Source organism: Equus caballus, chromosome 22 (genome assembly GCF_041296265.1).
Source record: "Equus caballus isolate H_3958 breed thoroughbred chromosome 22, TB-T2T, whole genome shotgun sequence".
NCBI lineage: Eukaryota > Metazoa > Chordata > Mammalia > Perissodactyla > Equidae > Equus > Equus caballus.
In genome coordinates, this window is record NC_091705.1 from 22,817,180 (window position 1) to 22,840,557 (window position 23,378).

General features: G+C 46.4%; 1 protein-coding gene across 1 annotated transcript; it reads left to right on the forward strand.

Annotated features, from left to right (window-relative positions):
• Positions 1–1,721: 1,721 nt before the first annotated feature.
• On the forward strand, positions 1,722–21,872 carry TBC1D20 (TBC1 domain family member 20). The gene is made up of 9 exons (XM_023626278.2): positions 1,722–2,071; positions 2,190–2,630; positions 10,962–11,147; positions 13,539–13,619; positions 16,725–16,911; positions 17,084–17,185; positions 18,115–18,256; positions 19,090–19,277; positions 19,548–21,872. The coding sequence occupies exons 2-9, from the start codon at positions 2,561–2,563 to the stop codon at positions 19,801–19,803; spliced, it is 1,212 nt and encodes a 403-aa protein (XP_023482046.1). The 5' UTR covers positions 1,722–2,071; positions 2,190–2,560; the 3' UTR covers positions 19,804–21,872.
• Positions 21,873–23,378: the final 1,506 nt, after the last annotated feature.

Sequence of the window (23,378 nt, forward strand, 5' to 3'; positions counted from 1 at the left end):
CCACCTAGAGCTCCTTTCAAAGAGAGTAGACTTACGGAGTTATGAGGCAAAATGACTGGCATTCCTGGTCATGTTGTCATTGAGAGCTCATTTAGTTGCAATTAGGCAATGTGCTGGCCAGAAGATGGAGGTACCAGGCTGAGACAGAACTGGTTTTCTCCAGGGGACTCCTTGTTCATCTTGCTGAGCGCTTGACAGTAGCTTGACTCACTCTCCCTTTTCCCTGAGAGCCAGACACTTCCTTGTTTTACAGATGACAGCTGGCCCAGGCCTCACAATGACCATGCACTATTTAGCCCTAGAGTTGTGATAGTGGGGAGGGGAGCAGGTCACTGTCCCATCACTACCACAGGCAAGTCCAGCTGGCTCACTGGCCAGCACAGTAACTGAGAAGGGAATAAATACCCTAAATTGCTTGAGGATGTTACTCCCAAATTGGGATGACTTAATTCCTTCTTCAGGGCAATAAGCGTCTTTAACCTCAACTGCGGTTTAGAATAAAGACTAGAAATGTTTTAAACTCCCAGTGTTAATATTTTTGCATTAAGGGATCTATATAAATGTGATACTTTAAATTCTTACAGTATTTCTTACAATATTTCAAGTAATTTTGAGAATTCTAACACATTCTTGTACTAATTACAAATGTATATTGAATAATAGATTTAAACTTGTGATTTTAAGTTGAAATCTTACTCCATTTGTATTGACAGATCTAAAAGAACTCATGACTCAATGTATTTATAAATTTAATTTATTTCATTTACAAGAAACACGTAAGAACTCAAAAGGCTTTGTTAAAACATTGCGACACTTACGGAGTGGCCCAGTGGCAAAGCGGTTAAGTTCACGCCCTCCACTTGTGGGCCTGGGGTTCACAGGTTCCGATCCTGGGTGCGAACCTAGCACTGCTCATCAAGCCACGCTGTGGCAGCATCCCACATAAAACAGAGGAAGATCTGCATGGATGTTAGCTGAGCAACAATATTCCTCAAGCAAAACAAGAGGAAGATTGGCAACAGATGTTAGCTCAGGGCCAATCTTCCTCACACGCACATACACACGCCAGATTTGATACTTAAAAAAAGAAAGTGAATTACTAAGCTTATAAATGCAGTTTCAAATGTTCAAAGGAATTTAATTAACTAAGTTAATAGGACAAAAGCAGTGATTGTTAAAATTTACTAGAGTAATGAATGGAATTTTTTTTAAGATTTTATTTTTCCTTTTTCTCCCCAAAGCCCTCCCCCCCGTACATAGTTGCATATTTTTTTAGTTGTGGGTCCTTCTAGTTGTGACATGTGGGACGCTGCCTCAGCGTGGCTTGATGAGCAGTGCCATGTCCGCGCCCAGGATCCGACCCAGCGAAACCCTGGGCCTCAGAAGCCCAGCGCGCAGACTTAACCACTCGGCCTGAGGGCCGGTCCCATGAATGGAATTTTAAAATTTGTCAGTTGAAATTAAGGAAGAGCTAGGTTTGGGGATTTCTAATTTTAATAAATTGAATATTAGTTTTAAAAATTAACTGGAGAGTAATCTTTTCTGCTCATGAAAGCTACCCAGAGGACCTTTTGGAAAGGACTTAGAATGTAATGGTGGATCAGGGAACGTGGATTGGATAGAATGAAACCAAGAGGGGCCAGTAGTAACGCGTCCCATGGGCTGGACCTCTCGGGAGAATAAGGAACTGTTATGGTAGGCGTCACCCAGCAACAGAGTCATGGGAACAGAGAATGGGGGCCTAACATTGGAGGTTTGGGAGGTGGAGCAGTTTCTGGCCACAATATGGATGTGACCCAGGGAATGGGTGGCCGTTTGGAGAGAAAGAACTGTCATTAGAGATGAGAAGGAGGTCAAAAACCTGACAACACATGCTCATTTTGGATGGGTCCAGTTTTGTATAACTCAAAGGAGGCACTGCTCAAGTAATCGTCTATGTGAATGGCTCCTCCTGGCGTTGGGCAGTGCACAACCTGCTCAGCCTTATGCGATGGTTCTCCTAAACCCTGAAGTCACCAAGTATGATGAGAGAAGTACAGGTGGGAAGGCGAGACAAGATGTCAAATCCTTGGTACGCCAAAATAGCTCATAATTGTGGAGTAGTTACTATATGCTTTGTAGTGTTCTAAGCACTTTCCCAATAACTCTGTGAGTTCAGTATTTTTATTATCATCACTATCACTTTACAGATAAGAAAAGCAAAAACGACAAAATCTGGTCCTGCCTGAGCACATATGGTCAAAAGCGCCGCGCTCCAACCTTCAGAAAGAGCTAACCCTCCTGCCGCGCTCCCTGCGCGCGGCCTCTCACTGTTCAGGGCGCCTGCGCGCGTGCCCCGGCGACCGCCTGCCCACCCCCCGCCCCCCGCGTAGCGGACGGTCACGTGCCGGCGTGTGGGCGGGGCCGCGCGGGGCCGCCTGCGCGCCTGCGCGCCGCGGGCTGACCGAGCCGAGCCTGCCGGGGCCAGCGGGCGCTGGGTCCCGCGGCTGTAGCCGCGTCTTGTGTCTGCCCCGCCGCCAGCCGGGGCTCGGGCCCGGGCTCGGGCCCGGGCCCCCGGGGCATGGCCCTCCGGAGTGCGCAGGGCGACGGCCACACCTCCAGCCGCTGGGACGGCGGCGCAGGGAAGACAGGTACGGAAGCCGGCCGGGGTGCCGAGGAGAGGCCTGCGGGGACGACGGCCTGAGGGGCAGCGGCGGCCCGAGGGGCAGGGACAGCTGTCGCAGGAGCGGGCCGGAGCGCCCGAGAGGGCCCCGGGCAGGGGGACCTGGGCGACCGCGCGCGGGGCGGCCGGGGTCGGGACGGCGGGAGAGGAAAGGGTTGGAGGGCCGGGTCGCGTCGGCAGCGGGAGAGCCTGGAATCGGGGCGCCGCGGGGTCCCCGGGGCGCAGTCCTGTCCCCAGTGGGAAGGGCAGGGCGGGGCCGCGTCCGGCCTCGTCGAGTCCGGGGGAAGCAGTGGCTCTCCCTGACGACCGAGGCCGAGCCGCCCGCCCGCCCGGCTGTCCGGCCACGTCCGCAGGCTCCGGGCGCCTCCTCCCCAGCGGCGCGGCGGGCTTCCCAAACTTCATTCATCGCTCGCCGTCCGCGTTTTTGCGGCGGGCGTGGACCACCGACTTCTTTCCGTTGCCGCAGGACGCACCCCTTTGAAGGGTACAGTTCAGCGGTTCTTAGTCCGCTCACGAAGTTGTGCCACCCTCGCCACTGTCTAATTCCAGCACATTTCTAATTCCAAAAAGCGAGCCCCCCGCTCTCCGTTCCCCAGTCTCCGCAGCTCCTGGCCGCCACTGTCATCTACTTTCTCTGTCCTGTGCCGCCTCTTTTAATGTGATTTAATGGTGTACAAAGCCATTCTATTTTTTATACTGTTTTGTGCTAAGCGGTAATTTCTATGAAATCGTGGTTTCGTTGTCACTATGTTTTCAAATACGTTTGACATACGTTTAATACAGGACAGTTAAAATTATTGATGTTTACTCTGTACCAAGTAAAATAATGTTTTTCCCCCTGGGGAAGACTAAGGTAGCTTTCCCACTTTTGCATCCTCTGATGAGTGGTGCCCACAGTAGAACCAACCACATATTCAACCCACGTACTTTGGTTGGTATCCACATCTTGTTTCTCTCGGCTTATTCCTGTTATCCCCTTTTTCTCCTATTCTGGTCCTGAGTGGAAATGGAGCTCGCTTCTCCTATTACTGCTCTGGGCCCTTTGGCCTTGTAGCCTTTTGCTGGTGTTGGTGTGACATCTGTCCTCATGACTTAGTAGTCAGTGCCCCAAATGCTATGGACCTTGTGACCTGTTGTAGTGCAGCTGTGCCCAGGTTGGGAGGCCAGTTTCCTTGATTTTGCTTCTCCGGACGAATGGGAGGAATTTAGAGATGAGAGCTTTTCTGTTTTCCCTTTTTGTTTTTAATCATCTTGGAGAATTGGCAAAGTTACTAACGCTAGAAACTCCCCTGTGTAGAGTTTGTGATCAGATTGGTTTACTCTCTAGAATATTGTTCTCCGTGTTGGGGTAAAGCAGTCTATCTTAATACATGCTTGTCTCCATGTTTCAGGGGGTTAATGAATCTCTGCTAATTTGAGTAATCTTTGGTGAGACTAATTAGTACCTCCAGAAACGAAGTCTGCGTTGTTTTATTTTGTTTTTAATAGGAACCTTACTCAGAATAAGGTAAGGTTTCCTCTTCCACTGTCTTTCTTTGGTACAGATATGAACTTTAAGCATATATATATATTTTAAATTATTTTATTGAAGTTATGTTGGCTTATAACATTGTGTGAATTTCAGGTGTACATTATTATATATCGGTTTCTGTTTAGACTGCATCGTGTTCACCAATAGTCTGATTTGTATTCGTCACCGTATGTATGTCCCCCTTTACCCCTTTCGCCTGTCCCTCCCACCCCCTTCCCCTCTGGTAGCCACTAATCTGTTCTCTTTGTCCATGTGTTAGTTTATCTTCCACATGTCAGTGAAATTGTACAGTGTTTCTTTTTCTCTGGCTTCTTTTGCTTAGCATAATACCCTCAAGGTCCATCCATGTTGTCTCAAATGGCACAATTTTGTCCTTTTTTGTGGCTGAGTAGTAGTCTTTTGTGTGTGTGTGTCTATATATATGTACACCACATCTGTATTTCTTCATCCATTGATGGGCACTTGGGTTGCTTCCACATTTTGGCTATTGTGAATAGTGCAGTGAACATAGGGGTGCATAAATCTCTTTGAATTGCTGATTTAATGTTCTTTGGATAAATACCCAGTAATGGGACAGGTGGATCGTATGGTATTTCTGTATTTAATTTTTTGAGAAAGCTCCATAGTGTTTTCCGTAGTGGCTGCACCAGTTTGCATTCCCACGCAGTGTATGAGGGTCCCCTTTTCTCCACATACTCTCCAACGTTTATTTTTTTCTTGTCTTGGTGATATAGCCATTCTAACAGGTGTAAGGTGATATCTCATTGTAGTTTTGATTTGCATTTCCCTGGTGATTAGCGATGTTGAACATCTTTTCATGTGCCTGTTGGCCATCTGTACATCTTTTTTGGAAAAATGTCTGTTCATATCCTCTGCCCATTTTTTGATTGGGTTGTTCATTTTTTTGTTGTTGAGTTATGTGAGTTCCTTATATATTTTGGAAATTAACTCCTTGTTGGATGTATGATTTGCAAATATTTTCTCCCAGTTGGTGGGTTGTCTTTTCATTTTGTTCATGGTTTCCTTTGCCGTGCAGAAGCTTTTTAGTCTGATGAAGTCCCATTTGTTTATTTTTTCTGTTGCTTCCCTTGCCTGAGTAGACATAGTATTCAAAAAGATACCAAACATAAATTTTTAAGTTAATTTCCAGTGTCAACATCAGTTCAAGAGGTGGGGTAGGGAGGTGTCTGTCTATCTGAGGGGATCTCGCTCTCTCTCTGACTGACTCTTCCATTGTTTTGAGTAAGGCTCAGCATTGCTTGGTTTGAGATTAACTCTATTTAAAGATTATAAAGCTTTCTTTTTTTTTTTAAGATTGGCCTTGAGCTAACATTTGCCAGTCTTTTTTTTTTTCTTCTTCTTTTCCCCAAAGCCCACCAGTACATAGTTGTATATTCTAGTTGTAGGTCTTTCTGGCTCTTCTATGTGGGACACCGCCTCAGCATGGCTTGATGAGCAGTGCTAGGTCCGTGCCCAGGATCCAACCCAGTGAAACCCTGGGCTCCCTGAAGCGAAACACGCAAACTTAATCACTCGGCCACAGGGCCAGCCCCAAAAGCTTTCTTGATATGCAAGCTTAGACCAAATAATCAGTTTGGAGTTTTGCACTCTCACATAGGATTCCATTTTTAAGTATGTGGGTCATCCACCTCATGTGAGTCACTAATACATATTTTGCTGATATGGAAAAACTTTGAGAAGCAGCATAGCAGTGCTCCTCCTTAGCCACTGTCCTTTCCCTGTATAGTATGTTCCCCAAGCCAGATGCTTTTGGAGATACCTTTTGCTCTGGGGAAGCAGAAATCTTTACCTGGGTTCTATAGACAGAGTTGGGAGAGGTTTGAGACAGTGACCCCCTCAGCCGTCTTTATCTGAACTGTTCAGAGCTACACTTCAGTGCCTTTGTTAAAGTGATTGCTTTAATGGAGAGTAGGCCACGTAGTGCCCAGACCATTGCTTTTTCCTTTGTTGAATGAATTACTTTTCAGGCATCAGGGATTTATCTATAGCAGTGTCTTATATTTTGCAGCCAGCTGTAGGGTAGTCATTTCATTCTGTTGTGGTTGTGATAGCCAAGACCTCTCCTATAAAGGAATTTGAAAGCTATCAGCTTTGGAATATATAATACATCTCTCTTATAAGTGGGGCAAAAAAAAGCTGGAGAAGAAAGCGTTTCAGGGGGATTTGGATTACATATATGCTACCTTCAAATGAAATGTGAGCTTTTATCCCAAGCCCAAATACAGCATTCTCAAGTCCAGAAATGTGCGCCCTACCCCAAAGTCCATATATAAAATTTATCTTAAAATAGGCAGTAGACATTCACTTTAATCTTTTCCTGACCATCCCAAGAGTAACTCTGATTTTTCTCTTTCTGAGGTGAAGAGGGTATGTGTAAATTAGTTGTTCAGTTGAGACTGCTAACCCCTTCTCCCTCATTCTGTACTCTAGCACTGTAACTTATCACTCTGTAATTTATACATCTCCAGCTACTGGAGTTTTCTGTTTTCTCCTCCTTTTTTATGTCACAGTGAGAGCATGTGTATTAGGTGCAATAAATATTGATGTGTTGGGGGCCCGGCCCGGTGGGGCAGCGGTTAAGTGCGCAAGTTCCACTTCGGCGGCCCAGGGTTCACCGGTTCGGATCCCAGGTGCAGACATGGCACCACTTGGCAAGCCATGTTGTGGCAGGCGTCCTACGTACAAAGTAGAGGAAGATGGGCATGGATGTTAGCTCAGGGCCAGTCTTCCTCAGCAAAAAGAGGAGGATCGGCAGCAGATATTAGCTCAGGACTAATCTTCCTCAAAAAAACCCCAAAACTTGATGTGTTGGGAGTGGTGTACATGGGAAGCCTTTCTCACCTGCTGCTAACGTTAGTCCCTCTGATGTGGGACTGAGGAAGGTAATGGTGGGGCCTTAACGGGCAGCAGCTGAGACCCAGAGCTGAGCACCGTCCTACCCTGAGAAGTACCAGCAGCTTTAGAAAGAGGCCAAAGCGTCTACGGGCCTATTTAGAGTTGTGCAGTGAGCATCTTCTTAAGGCTATGGGGGAAATAGTGTCATTTACCAAAAGCCAAATTTTTCCAAAGGAACAATAGCTAAGCTAAATTAATTATTCTATTCTGCACATGTTTATTGAGTTACCACAGAGCACCAAAAATGAGAAGATAGTAGTCAATTTTGAAATGCAGGATTAAAAATAGAATCGAAACAGAGTGTTAAGAGAGATAAAAAGTATTGGAGCTGTGGTTTAGGTTCAGAATTAGTTAAAATTCTTGCAGATTATTTGCCAATACCTCATGGAAATGCAGCTGATTGCAAACAGTGTTATTTTCCCCAGTGGTTTTCCTTTCCCCCAGATTGCTGAATAACTTACTTGGAAAGAGGGGCAAGGTAGATATATGTCTAAACAAATTGAGGAAAATTTTCCACATTCTTAGCAAATAGGTTAACAAGATTTCTCAGTGTCAGCTTGCCTCACCTGGTATTCAGTAGTCCCATTTGAGTGTCTTAATTTGTGATGTGTAGAAAGTACAAGGGCACTCTAAGTAAAAATAAATAAATAAATGAAATATCTGGTGGATTTTTTAATTTGTTGGAAATTAACTTAATTCCTGCTGCTATTTTGTCTCAACCTGTATTGTTACATAAAAAGTCTTCTCTGTTTCCTGCGAGTCTGTGATCCCTTTTTGAAGACATACAGTCTTCTCTTCCAAAGGAAGGCCCTTCACCCAAAGTAAACTGCCCCCCTGTCTTCCCCTTGGGTCCAGGATAAAACCCAGACTCCTTAACAGGGTAAATCAGGCCCAGACTCTTCTGTGAGCCACGTTTACTGCAGCCCTTTCTGCCTCTCTTCTCTCCCCTTGACCCAACAGTTCAGCCTTGCAGAATTTCTCCTATTTCTGGACACGATGTTTCTTTTCTGTCTTTTCCAGATACTCTTTCCTCCACCTGGGATGCTCTCCCTTCAATACACTCTTTGATGTGCAAAGTTTTCTTTAAGAAGCTACTAGAATATATTCTTGAGCCAGCCCTGATGGCCTAGTGGTTAAAGTTTGGCATGCACCACTTTGGCGACCTGGGTTTGCTTCCCGGTCACGGAGCCACACCAGTCCTCTGTCAGTAGCCATGCTGTGGTGGCAGCTCCCATAGAAGAACAGGAAGGACTGACTTACAACTAGGATTTACAGCCATGTACTGGGGCTTTGGGGCTGGGGGGAAAAAAAAGAAAAAAGGAAGATTGGCAACAGGTGTTAGCTCAAGGCAAATCTTTCCCTGCAAAGAAAAAAAAAGAATATATTCTTAGTGAAGCCTTTCCTGATTGCCTCAGAAGTAGTCATTCGTTCCTCTGGATTTTCATAATTGTTCGTGATTCCATTATATATAATAATTGTTTGTGTCTCTCCCTACTGTAAGCCTCTTAAGGCTGGCAGGGAGTCATGTTCATCTTTCTGTCCCCAGTATAGTGCTTAATACAAGTAGATGCTCATTAAATGGTGGACTGATAATTGATGGATAGACTAATGGACAGGTGGATGGACGGCTGGAAGGACACACCCAAGCCAAGAGCTTGAAGCACCTTGTAAACAAACATGTGGCTAGTTGGGTGCTGTGCTGCCAGAGGGAATTGGGACTTGATTTTTCATGATTTCTAGGTAGAGTTACCATCCAATGTAGCATCCAAACTGGGACATTTTTGAGAGCGCGGATAGCAGGAGGAGTTTCCTCTGAACAATTATGCCAAGATTATAGGCGTAAACCAGGAATGTCTCAGACAAACTGGAACAGATGGTCACCCTACTAGATTACCAGGGAAATAACGTCTAGCCAGGAAAACAGGTTTACCTGGGTGAAAAGTCACCTGTGCTATTTTCCTGTCTGCACCTCCACTTGCATGTGACTCCCAACCAGTTGGTGCCTCTGTTTATATGATTTATATGTCGCAGCTCTCTGAGGTAGGTAACCAGGACCATTAGTACCAGTTTTCATTTGTGTTAATACTATGCAGCTTTGTCATGGAAACAATTTGTAGACTTTTGTCTCAGAATAGAAAATTACTGAGGAAAGCTCCTTAGTGTCCCTCAAAAACCTAATCTGCCTTCCAGTGTTAGTCCCTCCTAAAGCCTGACCAGCTTCCAGTGTTAGCTTCCACTTTACGTTAGCCCAGGGCCTTGCACCTAGTATGTGCTACATGAGTGTTTTTAATGAGTGTGTGTACTAGTAAATGAAAAGGCCGTGTGTTTCCTGTCTCCAGGCCTTTCTTCTGTTCTCTCTGCCTCCTCCCAGTCTCTTGAAATCCTCCCCTTGCTTTTCAAATTGCACTTTTGAGTGATGCCTTCTCAGATCAACCCGACCCACAGCAGTCTCTGAGCTCCTGGAGTCTGCACATACCTTTGTTTGGAAGTTAGAGTGCACTGCTTTGTGACATCTCTTCGGTGAGGTCTTTTTAAACTTTTCTTGTGTTTGCCATTCCTAAAATTAGACATTCTTCAAGAAAGCTCTGAGAATGTGTTACCCCATTATTATAAATAGAAAAATTATAATATGATACACATCAACCACAAACTCAACCAGTTTCCTAAAAAGTAATTTAAACACAGTAAAATGCTTGTGTATAAATATCAAATTACCATATAACATGTAAGATGCTTCAAACATTCCTACCTGAACACGAGGAATTCATGTGGATGTTAAGGAAGAGTTACTTTGTGTGCAGTGTCGTGCCTCTCTTACCACCAGCCACACTGGAGACCCAGGTATGCCCTGTGACATTCTGCTTTTGAAAATGTCTCTATGTGACTCTGATGTTTCACCAGTTGTGTTAACATGTAACTGGAGACTTTTTCCATGTGTGGTTTTGTTAAAAAATGTGTTGAGGGGGCTGGCCCCGTGGCCGAGTGGTTAAGTTTGCATGCTCCACTGTGGTGGCCCAGGATTTCACTGGTTCGGATCCTGGGTGCGGACATGGCACCACTCATCGGGCCACGCTGGGGCGGCATCCCACATGCCACAACTAGAAGGACCCACAACTAAAATATACAACTATGTACTGGGGGGATTTGGGGAGAAAAAGCAGAAAGAAAAAAGAAAAGATTGGCAACAGTTGTTAGCTCAGGTGCCAATCTTAAAAAAAAAAAAAGTGTTGAATTTTGGTGACTTACATAGACATTTTTCCTCTATAAACAACAGGAAAAAAAATATTGTATTAAGAGATCTGTATGCTTTGTGAGGTTTCATATTAAGAAAGAACAAGCATTCTATGAGGAAAACATTAACAGTAACTTAGATATGCCTGAATTTACTGAGCATTTATTATAATTGTAATTCCTTGGTCGTTACCTACACAGTATATCTCCTTGGTATTTTGCACATCATGTGGTAATTAAATATCTGTAGGTTGACTTTAAAAATACCTGCCTAGGTGCCGGCCCTGTGGCCTAGTGGCTAAGTTCAGCACACTCCACTTAGGCAGCCCAGGTTCAGTTCCAAGACATGGACCTATACCACTCATCAGCAGCCGTGCTGTGGCAGTGTCCCACATACAAAATAGAGGAAGGTTGGCACAGATGTTAGCTCAGGGTGAGTCTTCCTCAAGCAAAAAGAGGAAGATTGGCAATAGATGTTAGCTCAGGGCCAATCTCCCTCAGCAAAACAAAAACAAAAACAAATACCTGCTTGTACCTCAAACCAAATGAGATTGGGCCCTGAATAGAAAATGTACACATGCCGAATATGTGCCTAATGCCTTTTTCCCATTTATTTTGCAGACTTTGATGCCAAAAGGAAAAAAAAAGTGGCAGAGATACACCAGGCTCTGAACAGTGATCCCACTGATGTGGCCGCCCTTAGACGCCTGGCTATCAGTGAAGGAGGGCTCCTGACTGATGAGATCAGGCGTAAAGTGTGGCCCAAGCTCCTCAATGTCAACAGCAGTGAGCCGCCTCCTGTGCCAGGTAAGGGGGAGGGGCAGTGCTGTTCGGGGGCTCGTCTAGCAGGCACGGACACAAGGATTCTGGGACCTGAGGTTTATATGCCCACTTTACCCCAAGAGTAGATGAGGCAGTCTACAGCATTTTAGGGTATGCTTGGGCCCCCTCTGAAAATAAGGCCAAACTGATAAGGAGAATTTTATTCAAAAATAAAATGAGCTTTTATTAGGTAAGTAGTTAGCTTTTATTGAGTAGGTTGGGGAGTTTATTAAAAATGCATATTCTGGTCTGTATTCACTTAGAGGTGCGTTGTAGGAGTTTGTATTTTAGTAAGCTCGCCACCTAATTCTCATGAAAATGGACTGCATTTTGAGAGACATTAGGCTGTGGGGAGAGATGATACCTTTAAGGTCCTTAAAAAAAAAAAAAAACGTTTTATTGGGAAATACTAAGATCCTTTTAAATTCTAAAATTCTCTGTAATTCTATGAAAAGCTGTTACGTAACTAGTTTGCAAGGACCATATAGTAAAGGGAGTTTCTTGGAATACAGTGCAAAATACAAAAGAAAGTACTGCAGAACAGTGAATGCACTTTGTCATTCATTCACTCACCAAACTTTTTTTTTTTTAATGCACTCTTTTTTGTTTTTTCTCCCCAAAGCCCCAGTACATGGTTGTATATCCTGGTTGTAGGTCCCTCTAGTTCTTCTACGTGAGATGCTACCACAGCATGGCTTGATGAGCAATACGTAGGTCTGCACCCAGGATCTGAACCAGTGAACCCTGGGCCGCTGAAGCAGAGTGCGCGAACTTAACCACTCAGCCATCAGGCCAGCCCCACAACAAACATTTCTTACTTTCCTGCTTTGTATGGCGAAGTCCAGGTGCTGGGGATTCTCTCATTCATTTGGCTATTATTTATTATTTGGCTAGATATTATAGTTGTGCTCCTCTTGTGGGCCGGGTACTGGAGATGATTAAAACAGCCTTTTCTGATAAAAACTTCACAGTGTCATGGTGTAGCTGAATACATGTTAAGTTGCCGCTTGTTATTATCTTTGAAACTGACTGCCTCAGAGCAGTCAGCTTTTTTTTTTTTTTTCGCTGTGGAAGATTTGCCCTGAGCTAATGTCTGCTGCCAGTCTTCCTGTTTTTTGTATGTGAACTGCCATCACAGCATGGCCCCGAGAGGTGAGTGGTGTAGGTCCATGCCAGGGAACTAAACCCAGGCTGCCGAAGTGGAGCATACTGAGCTTTAACCACTAGGTCACCAGGGCTGGCCCAGCAGTCAGCTTTTTGTTGGAAGGAAAAAGCATTGCCTTATTATTATTATTATTATTATTATTATTATTATTTTGCTGAGGAAGAGTCACCCTAAGCTAGTATCTGTTGCTAGTCTTCCTCTTTTTGCTGAGGAAGATTCACCTTGAGCTAACATCTGTTGCTAGTCACTGAGGAAGATTCGCCCTGAGCTACCATCTGTGCCAGTCTTCTTCTGTTTTCTTTGTGGGTCGCCACCACAGCATTGTGGCCAACTGGTGGTGTAGGTCTGCACCCAGGAGCTGAACCCAGGCTGCCGAAGTGGAGCCCGCCAAACTTAACCACTAGACCATGAGGCCGGTCGCAAGCCATTGCCATATTCACATTCTAAATCCTGAGATGATACTCTTCTATCAGATTCCAGATTTCTCATATCTTTATAAGATGAAGTCTGCATGTGGGGGAGTGTTGCGTAGGCTCCTCTGGTAGCTTTCCTTTGATTCTGGTTGTGAAGGAAATATGCACTTGTTATATATATATAACAGCTAGAGACTGCCTCCTTTCATACTGTATTGGGCTTATCCACTGAACACAAGTACTATCTCCTATTTGCAATCTTAGTTTTAGAATTTCAGCATCAAGAGAAGTTAGGTTTTTCTTTATATTAATTTTTCTCAGTACCCTTTTTGAACAGCTCAGTGCTCCCTAGACTTTACAGATGTTAGAGTATTTTCAGTGGCCTCTGGTTTCTACACTCATGATCTTACTTGATCTTAACAGTAACCTGAGAGGTCGATATGGAAGGGACTGTCCCATGTTACAGATGTGGCCTTGAAATTCAGAGCAGTTGCCCAGTGGGGAGCAGTGGCAGCCTACGGCAGGCCCCGGCCTCCAGACTGCTCCTCTGCACTTCCACCTCACTGTTGCCCCTGAGCAGTCTGTGTCCCTCCTCTTACGGCCATCATGATTTGCATCAAACAGCATGTTTGGAACTAAATCGGGGATTCCTCTCCAAATGTTGAGTCATGAGTCATGTCGTCTTCGGGACAAAGCTGAAGTACGTCCTCCATGCCTTTGGTGTCATACCAGAATGTTTTGTTCCTAACCTGGTTTCCCAGACGTTCCTACAATAACATGTTTCTTTTCCTCTGACAGAGCAGAACCTACGACAGATGAGCAAGGACTACCAACAGGTGCTGCTGGACGTCAGGCGGTCCTTACGGCGCTTCCCTCCTGGTGAGGAGCTCTGGCAGTCTTGCCACCTGGGGGTTTCTGTCCCACTTGCACTTACTTTCTTGTATTGGTGCTTGCCAGTCCCAGGGAGTTTCCACCCCAGTGACCTAACGTGCAGGACCCGGCCTCCTCAGGGACCCTTTGTATTCCTGGTCTGCTGAGTCATTCTTTTATTGACTTGGTTGTGTTCAGACCCTCACTGCGAAAGCCTGAGCCAGAACTAGTCTCTCTTGGCCTAGACGTGATGAATGCGAGTAGAGTTTTCCATCCTTTCAGAGCTGCAGAAGAGACTTCATCGGGCTTGCTAGTCCCATCAGTCTGGCCTTAAAGAGCAGATTGGAGGGGCTGGTCCCGTGGCCGAGTGGCTAAGTTCTCGTGCTCCGCTTTGGCGGCCCAGGGTTTCACCAGTTCACATCCTGCTCATCAAACTATGCTGAGGCAGCATCCCACATGCCACAACTGGAAGGACCCACAACTAAAAAATACACAACTATGTACTGAGGGGCTTTGGGGAGAAAAAGGAAAAATAAAAGCTTTAAAAAAAAAAAAAGCAGATTGGTTTGGAAGTGGGCACTAACAAGAGCTATTTTTTTGTTGTTGATGAAGATTAGCCCTGAGCTAACATCCGTGCCAATCTTCCTCTATTTTTTTTTTTTTTTTGAGAAAGATTAGCCCTGAGCTAACATCTGCTGCCAATCCTCCTCTTTTTGCTGAGGAAGACTGGCCCTGAGCTCACATCCATGCCCATCTTCCTCCACTTCATATGTGGGCCGCCTGCCACAGCATGGCTTGATAAGTGGTGCGTAGGTCCATGCCCAGGATCTGAACTGGTGAACTCTGCTGCTGAAGCGGAGTGCACGAACTTAACCACTACACCACTGGGATAGCCCCACAAAAACTATTAATATCCTCCTCTGATTAGACTTAGAAATAGTGATATCTTACATTTACATATATCAGGTCCCTGGGATTGCAAGGAAGGCCATTCCCTGCATGTTTAAAAGGCCTGTTCCTAAAATTGCCTCCCCATTCCAGGAAGAATGAGAAGAAAGACCGTTGTCTCCGTTTCCACAGTGAAGGAAACTGGGCAGCAAACCTCATGTTTATGATCTATCTCTCATCCTTTGACAGCTCCACCTTTAGGTCCATGTGGAGAGGAGAAGTGTTAAAGGGAACAAGAGCTTCCAAACCCACTGCTCCCCTTCTCAGTGCCCGTGCTCCGGCTTGGATTTTGTCTGTTAAAGGGCCTTCTTTCACCCTTGCCTACATCCCTGCTCTCAGGAGAGGCTCTTGTGATTCCTGTGTAGCCGGTTGCCTGCCATCTTGGTTTTGATAAAAACATATGTCCATGGTCAGGTTCCTTTTCTCTGTCCTGCTGGTTTGAATGAAACTGCACAGGACAGATGCCTCCCATTTTCCCCTAGGGAGCCTGTTTTCCTTCTGGACCCCTTATTCCTCTTCCACTTATGTAACAGCAGTCTATGACATTCTTTCTGTGGGTTGAACTTTCCATGGGTTTCGTATTCTTTCTCCATTCATGTTCCTCTGGGCTTAGCTGACCACTCTTCTACTGAGAATCCAAGCAGGGTTTAATTTTTTTCTCTCACTACTTTGATGACTTTGCCTATCCGTAGTACTTGGTTTACACCATTTTCTGTTTTATCTTTTAGAATATGCCTTTTTGAGAAGGGGTGGGGTAGATATGGATGAGAAAGGAGCTTTACTTTCATTTTAAACCCTCTGATCAGTTAAGTCTGGGCCCTTACGTTGGCTGTTATTGCTCAAAATATCTGTTTTTAACTGGAAAAGCTAATGGTATAGGAAAGCTGTCCTGTGTGCCGTTCTTCTAAAGCAGCTCAGGAGCCGGCCCCATGGCCGAGTGGTTAAGTTCACGCGCTCCGCTTTGGCGGCCCAGGGTTTCGCCTGTTTTGATCCTGGGTGCGGACGTGGTACTGTTCATCGGGCCACGTTGAGGTGCCGTCCCACATGCCACAACTAGAAGGACCCACAACTAAAAATATACAACTGTGTACCGGGGGGCTTTGGGAAAAAAAGGAACAAGAAAATCTTTAAAGCAGCTCAAGGCTGAGGTTTGGCATCTTTGTACTAAAAGCCGGGTGAGCTGCGGAGCTGCACGGACCACTGCCGGCACTAGTGCATACTCGGAAGGAGCTCCCAAGACAGGCCACATCTTTGGATCCAGGAGATCAGTCATTCCTGTGACACTTAGTTTGATTTAGAGGGAAACAGGCAACTCTTAAATTTTTTGTTTTTATATAATTTCATACCTACAGAAAAGTTTCAAAAATAGGATAAAGAATTCCTCAGATACCTTTACCCAGATTTCCTTATATGTTAACATTTTACTGTATTTGCTTTATTATTGCTTTCTCTTTGTTCTTCTTCATACACACAAATTTGTTTCTGAACTACTTAAGAATAAATTATAGACATGATGCCCCTTTAGCCCTAAATGTTTCAAGGTATATTTCCCCAAAACAAGACTGTTACGTGATCACAATACACTTATCAAAGTCAGTAACAACTTTGAAAAATACTGTTATCTGATCTACAGATTTTATTCAGATTTCACCATTTATCCCAGTAAAGTCCTTTATAGGAAAAGGAAATAGAAATTCATGCATTTACCAATCAGTCATCCTCTCTCTTTTCTTCCCTTAATCTGGAGTAGTTCCTTTGCATTTTATGACAGGCCGGTTATTTTATAAAGTTTCCCTCGAGTTGGGTTTGTCTGGTATTTCCTCGCTTTTAGATTCAGGTTTATGCACTCTTAGTAGGTGCTCTCAGTGCATCTCATCAGGCGGCACATGCTGTCAAATGGTCACACTGCTGGCAACGTGAACTGTAGTGACTTCGTTAAGACGGTGTCTCCTGGGTCCCCCCACTGTAAGGCTGCTAGTCTGTGGCTCTTTCCAATGTGTTAGGTGGTGTCAATGATGTGCGGATCTTGATAAATGTTACCAAAGTGTTCGTGATTTATTTTCTTTTATTAAACACTTTCTCTGAAAATGTGTTGCTGTCACCTCCTTGTTACTAGGCTGCTTGCCGTGTTCAAGTGCATCTCTCCCTGCCCCCCGCCCCCGACAGGCATGCCGGAAGGACAGAGAGAAGGGCTCCAGGAAGAACTGATTGACATCATCCTCCTCGTCTTGGAGCGCAACCCTCAGCTGCACTACTACCAGGGCTACCATGACATCGTGGTCACGTTTCTGCTGGTGGTAGGCAAGAGGCTGGCAACATCCCTGGTAGAAAAATTGTCTACTCACCACGTCAGGTACCAGTGCAGAGGAACGTAAGAGGCTGGGTAACACTCCTCAAGCCCCCTGGGGATAACTCCTGAGCCCGTTTTCCAGTCAGTGCGTTCAGTGGTTTGAGCCCCATTCCACCCCCCTACCCCTGATCTAAGTGTTCGGTCTGACCAAGCTCATTGAATTCTCTCCCTCTAGGGATTTCATGGATCCAACAATGGACAACACCAAGCATATATTAAACTATCTGATGCCCATCATTGACCAGGTGAATCCAGAACTCCATGACTTCATGCAGAGGTACATATGTGTCTGCGTGCACACACTCACACCTCCCTTGAGCCTTCTCCTGGCCTTCGTTTCTTCCTCACAGGTCTAGCTCAGTTGCGTCATCGTCTTATGTTGATTAGTGTTAAGTTCTTCCGAGTTGTCCTTTCCAGTTACCAGCGATCTGGATAATGCAGTTCTGTACACAGCCTTGGAGCACTTTTTGGGTGCTGTGGTCTTTGGGGATATAAGAGATGTCACAGCCCATGCTCTTAAGGAGTTTACATTTAGTGGGGAGAGGTGGACAAGGTAAGTGTCCCAAGGTAGACTTCAAGGTTCTTGCCACAAGAGAGTTACAAAGTTGTGTAGGATCCAGAGGCGAGAAAGACAGGGCCATCTGTGGGTTGTTTTATTCACCAAGTACCAAGAAGAAGAAATATTTCTTTCATATAATTTTTTTTTTTCTCTTCTCTTTAGCTGGAAATGTGTCCTTGGCTGATGCTTCTCTCTCTCTGTCTCTTTTTTAAAAAATAATGGCTATGTCTTAAGGTGTTTCAGTCATCTCACGTTCACTGAAAATTTAATGTGGCTATGTTTTCAAGCCTGAGAATGTGTGCCTGTGCACCCAAAAGAGGTGTGACTTTCTCAGAAGGAAAATCGTGGGCTAGTTCTGTGGAAACAGCTTCTTCTTGTTCCTGTAATTGACATTTGTTGGTCGTTAGGAGAGCATCCAGTGAGATGAGGCAACCAAGGCCCTAGCGTGGTATTACTGTCACAATGGTGGGTACATTTTAAGGACTTGGTATTTTCTAAGAAGATGCTGAATTCCTAGGTGACTGAATTTTCCAGAAAGCATATTTCCCAAGTGCTTCCTTCTCACAGCACTGATGACAGAGAAGGCCCAGAGAGAAGGAAGGGATGACTCGGCAGGGAACCTAACATCTGGATTTCCTTGCTCCTAGTGCCGAGGTGGGGACCATCTTTGCTCTCAGCTGGCTCATCACCTGGTTTGGGCACGTCCTGTCTGACTTCAGGCATGTTGTGCGGTTGTACGACTTCTTCCTGGCCTGCCACCCGCTGATGCCCATTTACTTTGCAGCTGTGGTAGGTACAGGCCAGGAGCCAGCGACTAGGCTCACCATCGTTCGTTCCAGCCAGATCATTTTCCCTAAAGGCAAACCTGGTGATTGTGGAAAGATGCAAAACATGGCATTTCCCAGGCTGATGTCCCTGGACACTGTTCTCTGCACTGTTAATGAGAGAGTTGTGGGGGAAAAATATTTCGTATGAAAATAAGTTTGGGACATGCTGGTTAAACAAAGTTAAACAGATTTGTTTACTTTGTGAGTCTTCTGAACATTTACAATTCTCACGTGCATTGTGAATTATGTGTTCCTATTGACATCTCCTGGAACTAGCACAAACTGCCAACTCCGGGTTTAAGAAAAGAAAAGGTGTGGTATTACAATACAAAATTGAGATTACAAAAAAAAAAAGAAATTTCTGGGGGTGGGGGTCCAGTTATTAGAAGGGCCCGATTCACCTGGGGCGGAGGTGGGGCTTCACAGGCGATCTTCGTTACTCTGTAAAGGAGGCAAGACTGTTCTTTCCGCTGTTTTGAGCTGTTTCTTCTGTGCTGGAGCTCCAGGAATCTCCAGTGATCCTTCCCCTTTTCTTCCTGAAAGAATCTCCTCCATTCAATTGGTCAGCCTTTCACATGACGGGCTGGAAGTTTGCCACTAAGAGGAAGGCCAGCCCAGTAGGAAAAGCACTCAGATATGTACAATATTACTTCCTCCATGGATACAGGAGTTTGCCAGACATTTAGGGTGAACTCTGTCTGTTCCCAGTTTAAATTTATCTGTAAGGAGAATGAAGTGCAAGTGGCCAAGGCCCTGTATGTTCTGGTCTCTGATGCAAGGCCTTGCTCCCCACAGATCGTGTTGTATCGAGAGCAGGAAGTCCTGGACTGTGACTGTGACATGGCCTCGGTCCACCACCTGTTGTCCCAGATCCCTCAGGACCTGCCCTATGAGACACTGATCAGCAGAGCTGGAGACCTCTTTGTTCAGTTTCCCCCGTCTGAACTTGCTCGGAAGGCAGCTGCCCATCAGCAAGCCGAGAAGTGAGTGAGGCCAAGGCACTCGTCGAGCAGGGGTCTTAGCTAGTGAGCAGAAGTGATGGAAGGTTGTGTCCGGTGGGGACAGGGCTGGGGAGATGTTTCCAGAGACCTAAGCTTATGCCAGTGGAATCCCCACTGGAGACTTGATGCGTCGTTATCAAGAAGAGTTTTCTGAGCGATGGATGGCTCTGCCCGCAGCCCATTTCATCTAGTTTGTCTATTTTTCTCTCCTTCTTTCATACCATCTCCTCTCTGTCTCCTTCCCCTCTGCAGAACGGCAGCCTCTACCTTCAAAGACTTTGAGCTGGTGTCAGCCCAGCAGAGGCCTGATATGGTGCTGCGGCAGCGGTTTCGGGGACTTCTACGGCCTGAGGATCGAACAAAAGATGTCCTGACCAAACCAAGGACCAACCGCTTTGTGAAACTGGCAGTGATGGGGCTGACGGTGGCACTTGGAGCGGCCGCTCTGGCTGTGGTGAAAAGTGCCTTGGAGTGGGCCCCAAAGTTTCAACTGCAGCTGTTTCCGTGAATGCCAGAGAGGACCCTTCCTCCTATGTTACTTTAAGGTCTCACCTTCCGTGGAAGGGTTGGGAGGGTGGAATTTCCTTTATTAAAAGGGTTTCTGTCAAGGGTTTTCTATTCCTGCCATCCCCCCCTGCCCCGTCTATGGTTTGCCTTTGCTTCAGAGGCCAGTAGCAGAGCCTGCCTGACACCGGGCACCTGGGTGCCTGGGCACAGAACTCTCCCCTCCCTCACAGTGGGCTCCTGAGTGGGCTCTCCGCTGCCTCCTCTTGTGTTGGAGGAAATGGATTTCTTTAGCTCCCAGCTGCTTTTGGGACCCACTGGGCCTGGTTACTGGGGAACCTCTTGGCTACCGAGTACTAAGTAAGCTGGACCACTGAATGCCCTCCTCGCGCCTCCTCCTGTTCTGTCTGCTGCATCCAGACAAAGAAGGAGGGAGCTGCTGCTAAAGAAGTGGGACCTTGGCGTGAAGTCGCGGGGGCAAAGGCCGCAAGCCCAGGAACAGGATTGCCCCTCTTAGGAGCAGCTCCCTTAGTTGGTCAGAAGGCAGAGAGACAGATGTGAACTAGGTTACTAGGTAGATCCTACCTATTTTCAGCCTAGAAGTCACTGGGGCATTTCCAGTCAGATGGGAAGGAACGTTAAGTTTTAGGGCCCAAAGACTGGTTTTGCCTGCCCTTTTTCTGTTCCCTGTTCCCTTCCACAAGCCACACAACGTTGCTTATAAAAGACACTTTTATTACTATTTTTAGAATTACATACGCCCAACAGGTAAAGTAACCTCACTTTAAAAATAATAGTTCCTTCATGGAAAAAAAATAGTTCTCATCAGAAGGATGAGGTTCTAAGACCCTGAAGTTCCCTTTCCACTCCATTATTTAACATTTCACTTAGCCAGAGTTGCTCTTCGTAAACAACCCCACACTTCCACGGTGCCCACTTGTCCAGCTTCCCTTCTTCCTGTTGTCCTTACATCCTCCTTCCACTCCCAAACAGGCCCCCACTCACTACCCTGGCTTCGCTTTTTTGGTTTGGTTTATCTCCTCAATTGCTGGTCTCTCCTTCCTGGTTGGAAACGTCATTGGAAACTTGTCAGCACCAGAAAGGAACAGACTGCAGCCTGGAGAGAGTGGGAGGAGCCTGGGACAGCCCCCTGCTTCCTGAGGGCTCTGCAGGCCTCGGGGCCAAGGCGGCTCAGCCACTCCTTCTGGGGCTGCTTTTCCTGTAAGCAAGGCCGGGTTTGTTTTAAATTAACTCTGGCTTGAAAAAAAAGTGCCTTTTGCTGCTTTAAAGAATTAGGGTGTATAGTATGAAGCAGCCATGTACTTTGCTTTTCCAGGTCTCTCTCGGGCACCGTTCTCTCTTGGCAGGTGTTTTCTTAAAGTGAACATGCCAGAAGCACTCTACCCCCCACCATACCCAGACATCCAGGTCCTCCCCACAGGCGCGCTGTGTGCAGAGTGGAGGGCATTGAGCTCGCAGGCAGCCAGCAAGCCCGGAGCAGTTAGCACAGGAGACTACACTGAGTTACACTAAGCACTTTAAAACCAAAAAAAGCTCAAAATGATGTGTGATTCTCCATATGGGGAGTCCCACCTGGGGTGAGTGTGATGTGGGTGGAGTAACCTAGAAAGTGGTGGATTCATCAAGACAGAGGCAGTTCTTCCAGGACCCAGAGGGGATGCTGTGACAGATATTCCCAGTCGTGTCCCACAGCAAGTTTGTCCTCTGGTCATCTGTACAGTGGGGCAGAATCGGCCCCTCCTGCTGCAAGCACTCGGGCCTGTCTGTAAACACTCAAGGAACTGATGGGGAGGGGCAAGCAGGTGCACGTTGTCAGGGTCCCAGAGCCACAGCTTTTGGGATCCCAGGGAGCAAGTAGCATTTGCTTCTGTTGTGGCCTAGGAAGGAGAAAGTTCATTTGTTTTACAGTTTTGCTGACATCAGGATTCTCCCTGCCAATGAGAAGCAAGCATTATCTTTTTACCTTTAGATGGTTTACTATTCTGTAAAGAGTATGTGTAAATATTTTGTACAGAACCCTGTATGAAATAAATAGCCTATTGTGGTTACTAACCTCTTCTGGCATTCCATCCTTATGCACTTCTCGTTGGGAGTGGACTCTGGTCTCAGGCATCTGGCCTCGATGCTCCCGTGCCTCCCCCCTCTGCCTGGGACTGTGCCGTGGTCGGTGGACTCCTGGTTGGCCTCGACTTGCTGGCGAGCTTGGGCAATACCTGCAGTCCTGCTTCTATTTCACCTGCAAGTATGACCTACACAGTCCAGCTGCTGCCCAGGGCCACAGGTCACAGTTCAGCAGCATGAGTGGTGTGGGACATTAGATTGGGGTGATCTTGACTATTTCTACACACTGTTCTGGGGGTGCCTTCAGCTCTAAAGGCTGATGTTCAGTTTTGGAACCCAACCAGAGCCTGATGTGAAAGCAAGTTTGCTTCCACGTGTAATTTCCATCCACAAAGGAGCTGTTGAGAGCTGTTCTTGCTAAGTAAGCTCTTCCAACATCCTCTCAACATGCCCAGCTGTTGGGTCGTGGGAGCCCAGAGCAGTGCCAAGTGCCTCCACCCTGAGGGTGTGCCAATCACGGAGGCAAGAATCCATGTTGTTGGGGATGTTTATTCATGTTTCCCTGGCCCAGAGGGGAGATGTCAGAGGGGCCAAGGCTGAGCTGGCATCACCCACCTGCTCCTTGACCCTGTCCCACACCATAGGCCAGCTGCCCATGCCACCCTTTGATCTGACTCATGGAGTACACAGGGCCAACCAGGACACTGCCCTGCCTCGGGGAGCTCACACCAGAGAGTTGCATTCAAGGAACAATTTGTCATAGAAGTTGATGGTTGAACATAAAGAGCAGAATTTTGATAACTGGAAAATTGAAGGAAGGGTGTGTGTGATAAGAAATATTTGGTTTGTGTCCCAAGTTCTCCTAAAACCCTTGGAATTTCCTGAGTGATAGGAGTGCCTTTTGTTGTTCATGATTCCCTTTTGCTCCCACCTGAGTTTATGCTAATGAGGGGCCCCGAGAGAGCCTCAGGATGGGACTGGTCACCAGATGGACCAAGTGATTCGAGCAAGGGAACTTTGAACCCCACCCGGGTGGAGAGGCTGGAGAACGGAGCTCTGCAGGAACTTGATTCAGAGATGGAGCGCTTCTGGGTTGGTGAACAGAGCAGGTGCTGGGAGGATGACTCACTTTGGGAGCTCTGCACGCCCCGTCCCCTGCCCTGCTCAGCTCTGCCATTTGGCTGCTCCTGTGGTATAGCCTTTATAATAATAAATCAGTAAACGTAAGTAAAGTGTTTTCCTGAGTTATATGAGCCCTTCTAGCAAATTATTGAGCCTGAGTGGAGTTGTGGAAACCCCCGAATTTCTAGCTGGTCAGGCAGAGGGGTGGGTCCCTGGGTACCCTAATTGTGGCTGGACGTGCAAGCGGGCAGTCTGAGACTGAGCCTTCCACTTGTAGGATCCAGTGCCGACTCCAGGTAGCTAGCGTCATAATTGAACAGACTTGTTGGACACTCAGCTGGAGTTGTAGAAATGCTGTCAGAAAGTGCCACACAA

Coding starts and splice junctions, on each gene's coding strand:
- TBC1D20 (XM_023626278.2), top strand. CDS start 2,561: ATGGCCCTCCGGAGTGCGCAGGGCGACGGCCACACCTCCAGCCGCTGG. Junction 2,631..10,961: donor CGGCGGCGCAGGGAAGACAG/GTACGGAAGCCG, acceptor TTTATTTTGCAG/ACTTTGATGCCAAAAGGAAA. Junction 17,186..18,114: donor CTCCATGACTTCATGCAGAG/GTACATATGTGT, acceptor CCTTGCTCCTAG/TGCCGAGGTGGGGACCATCT.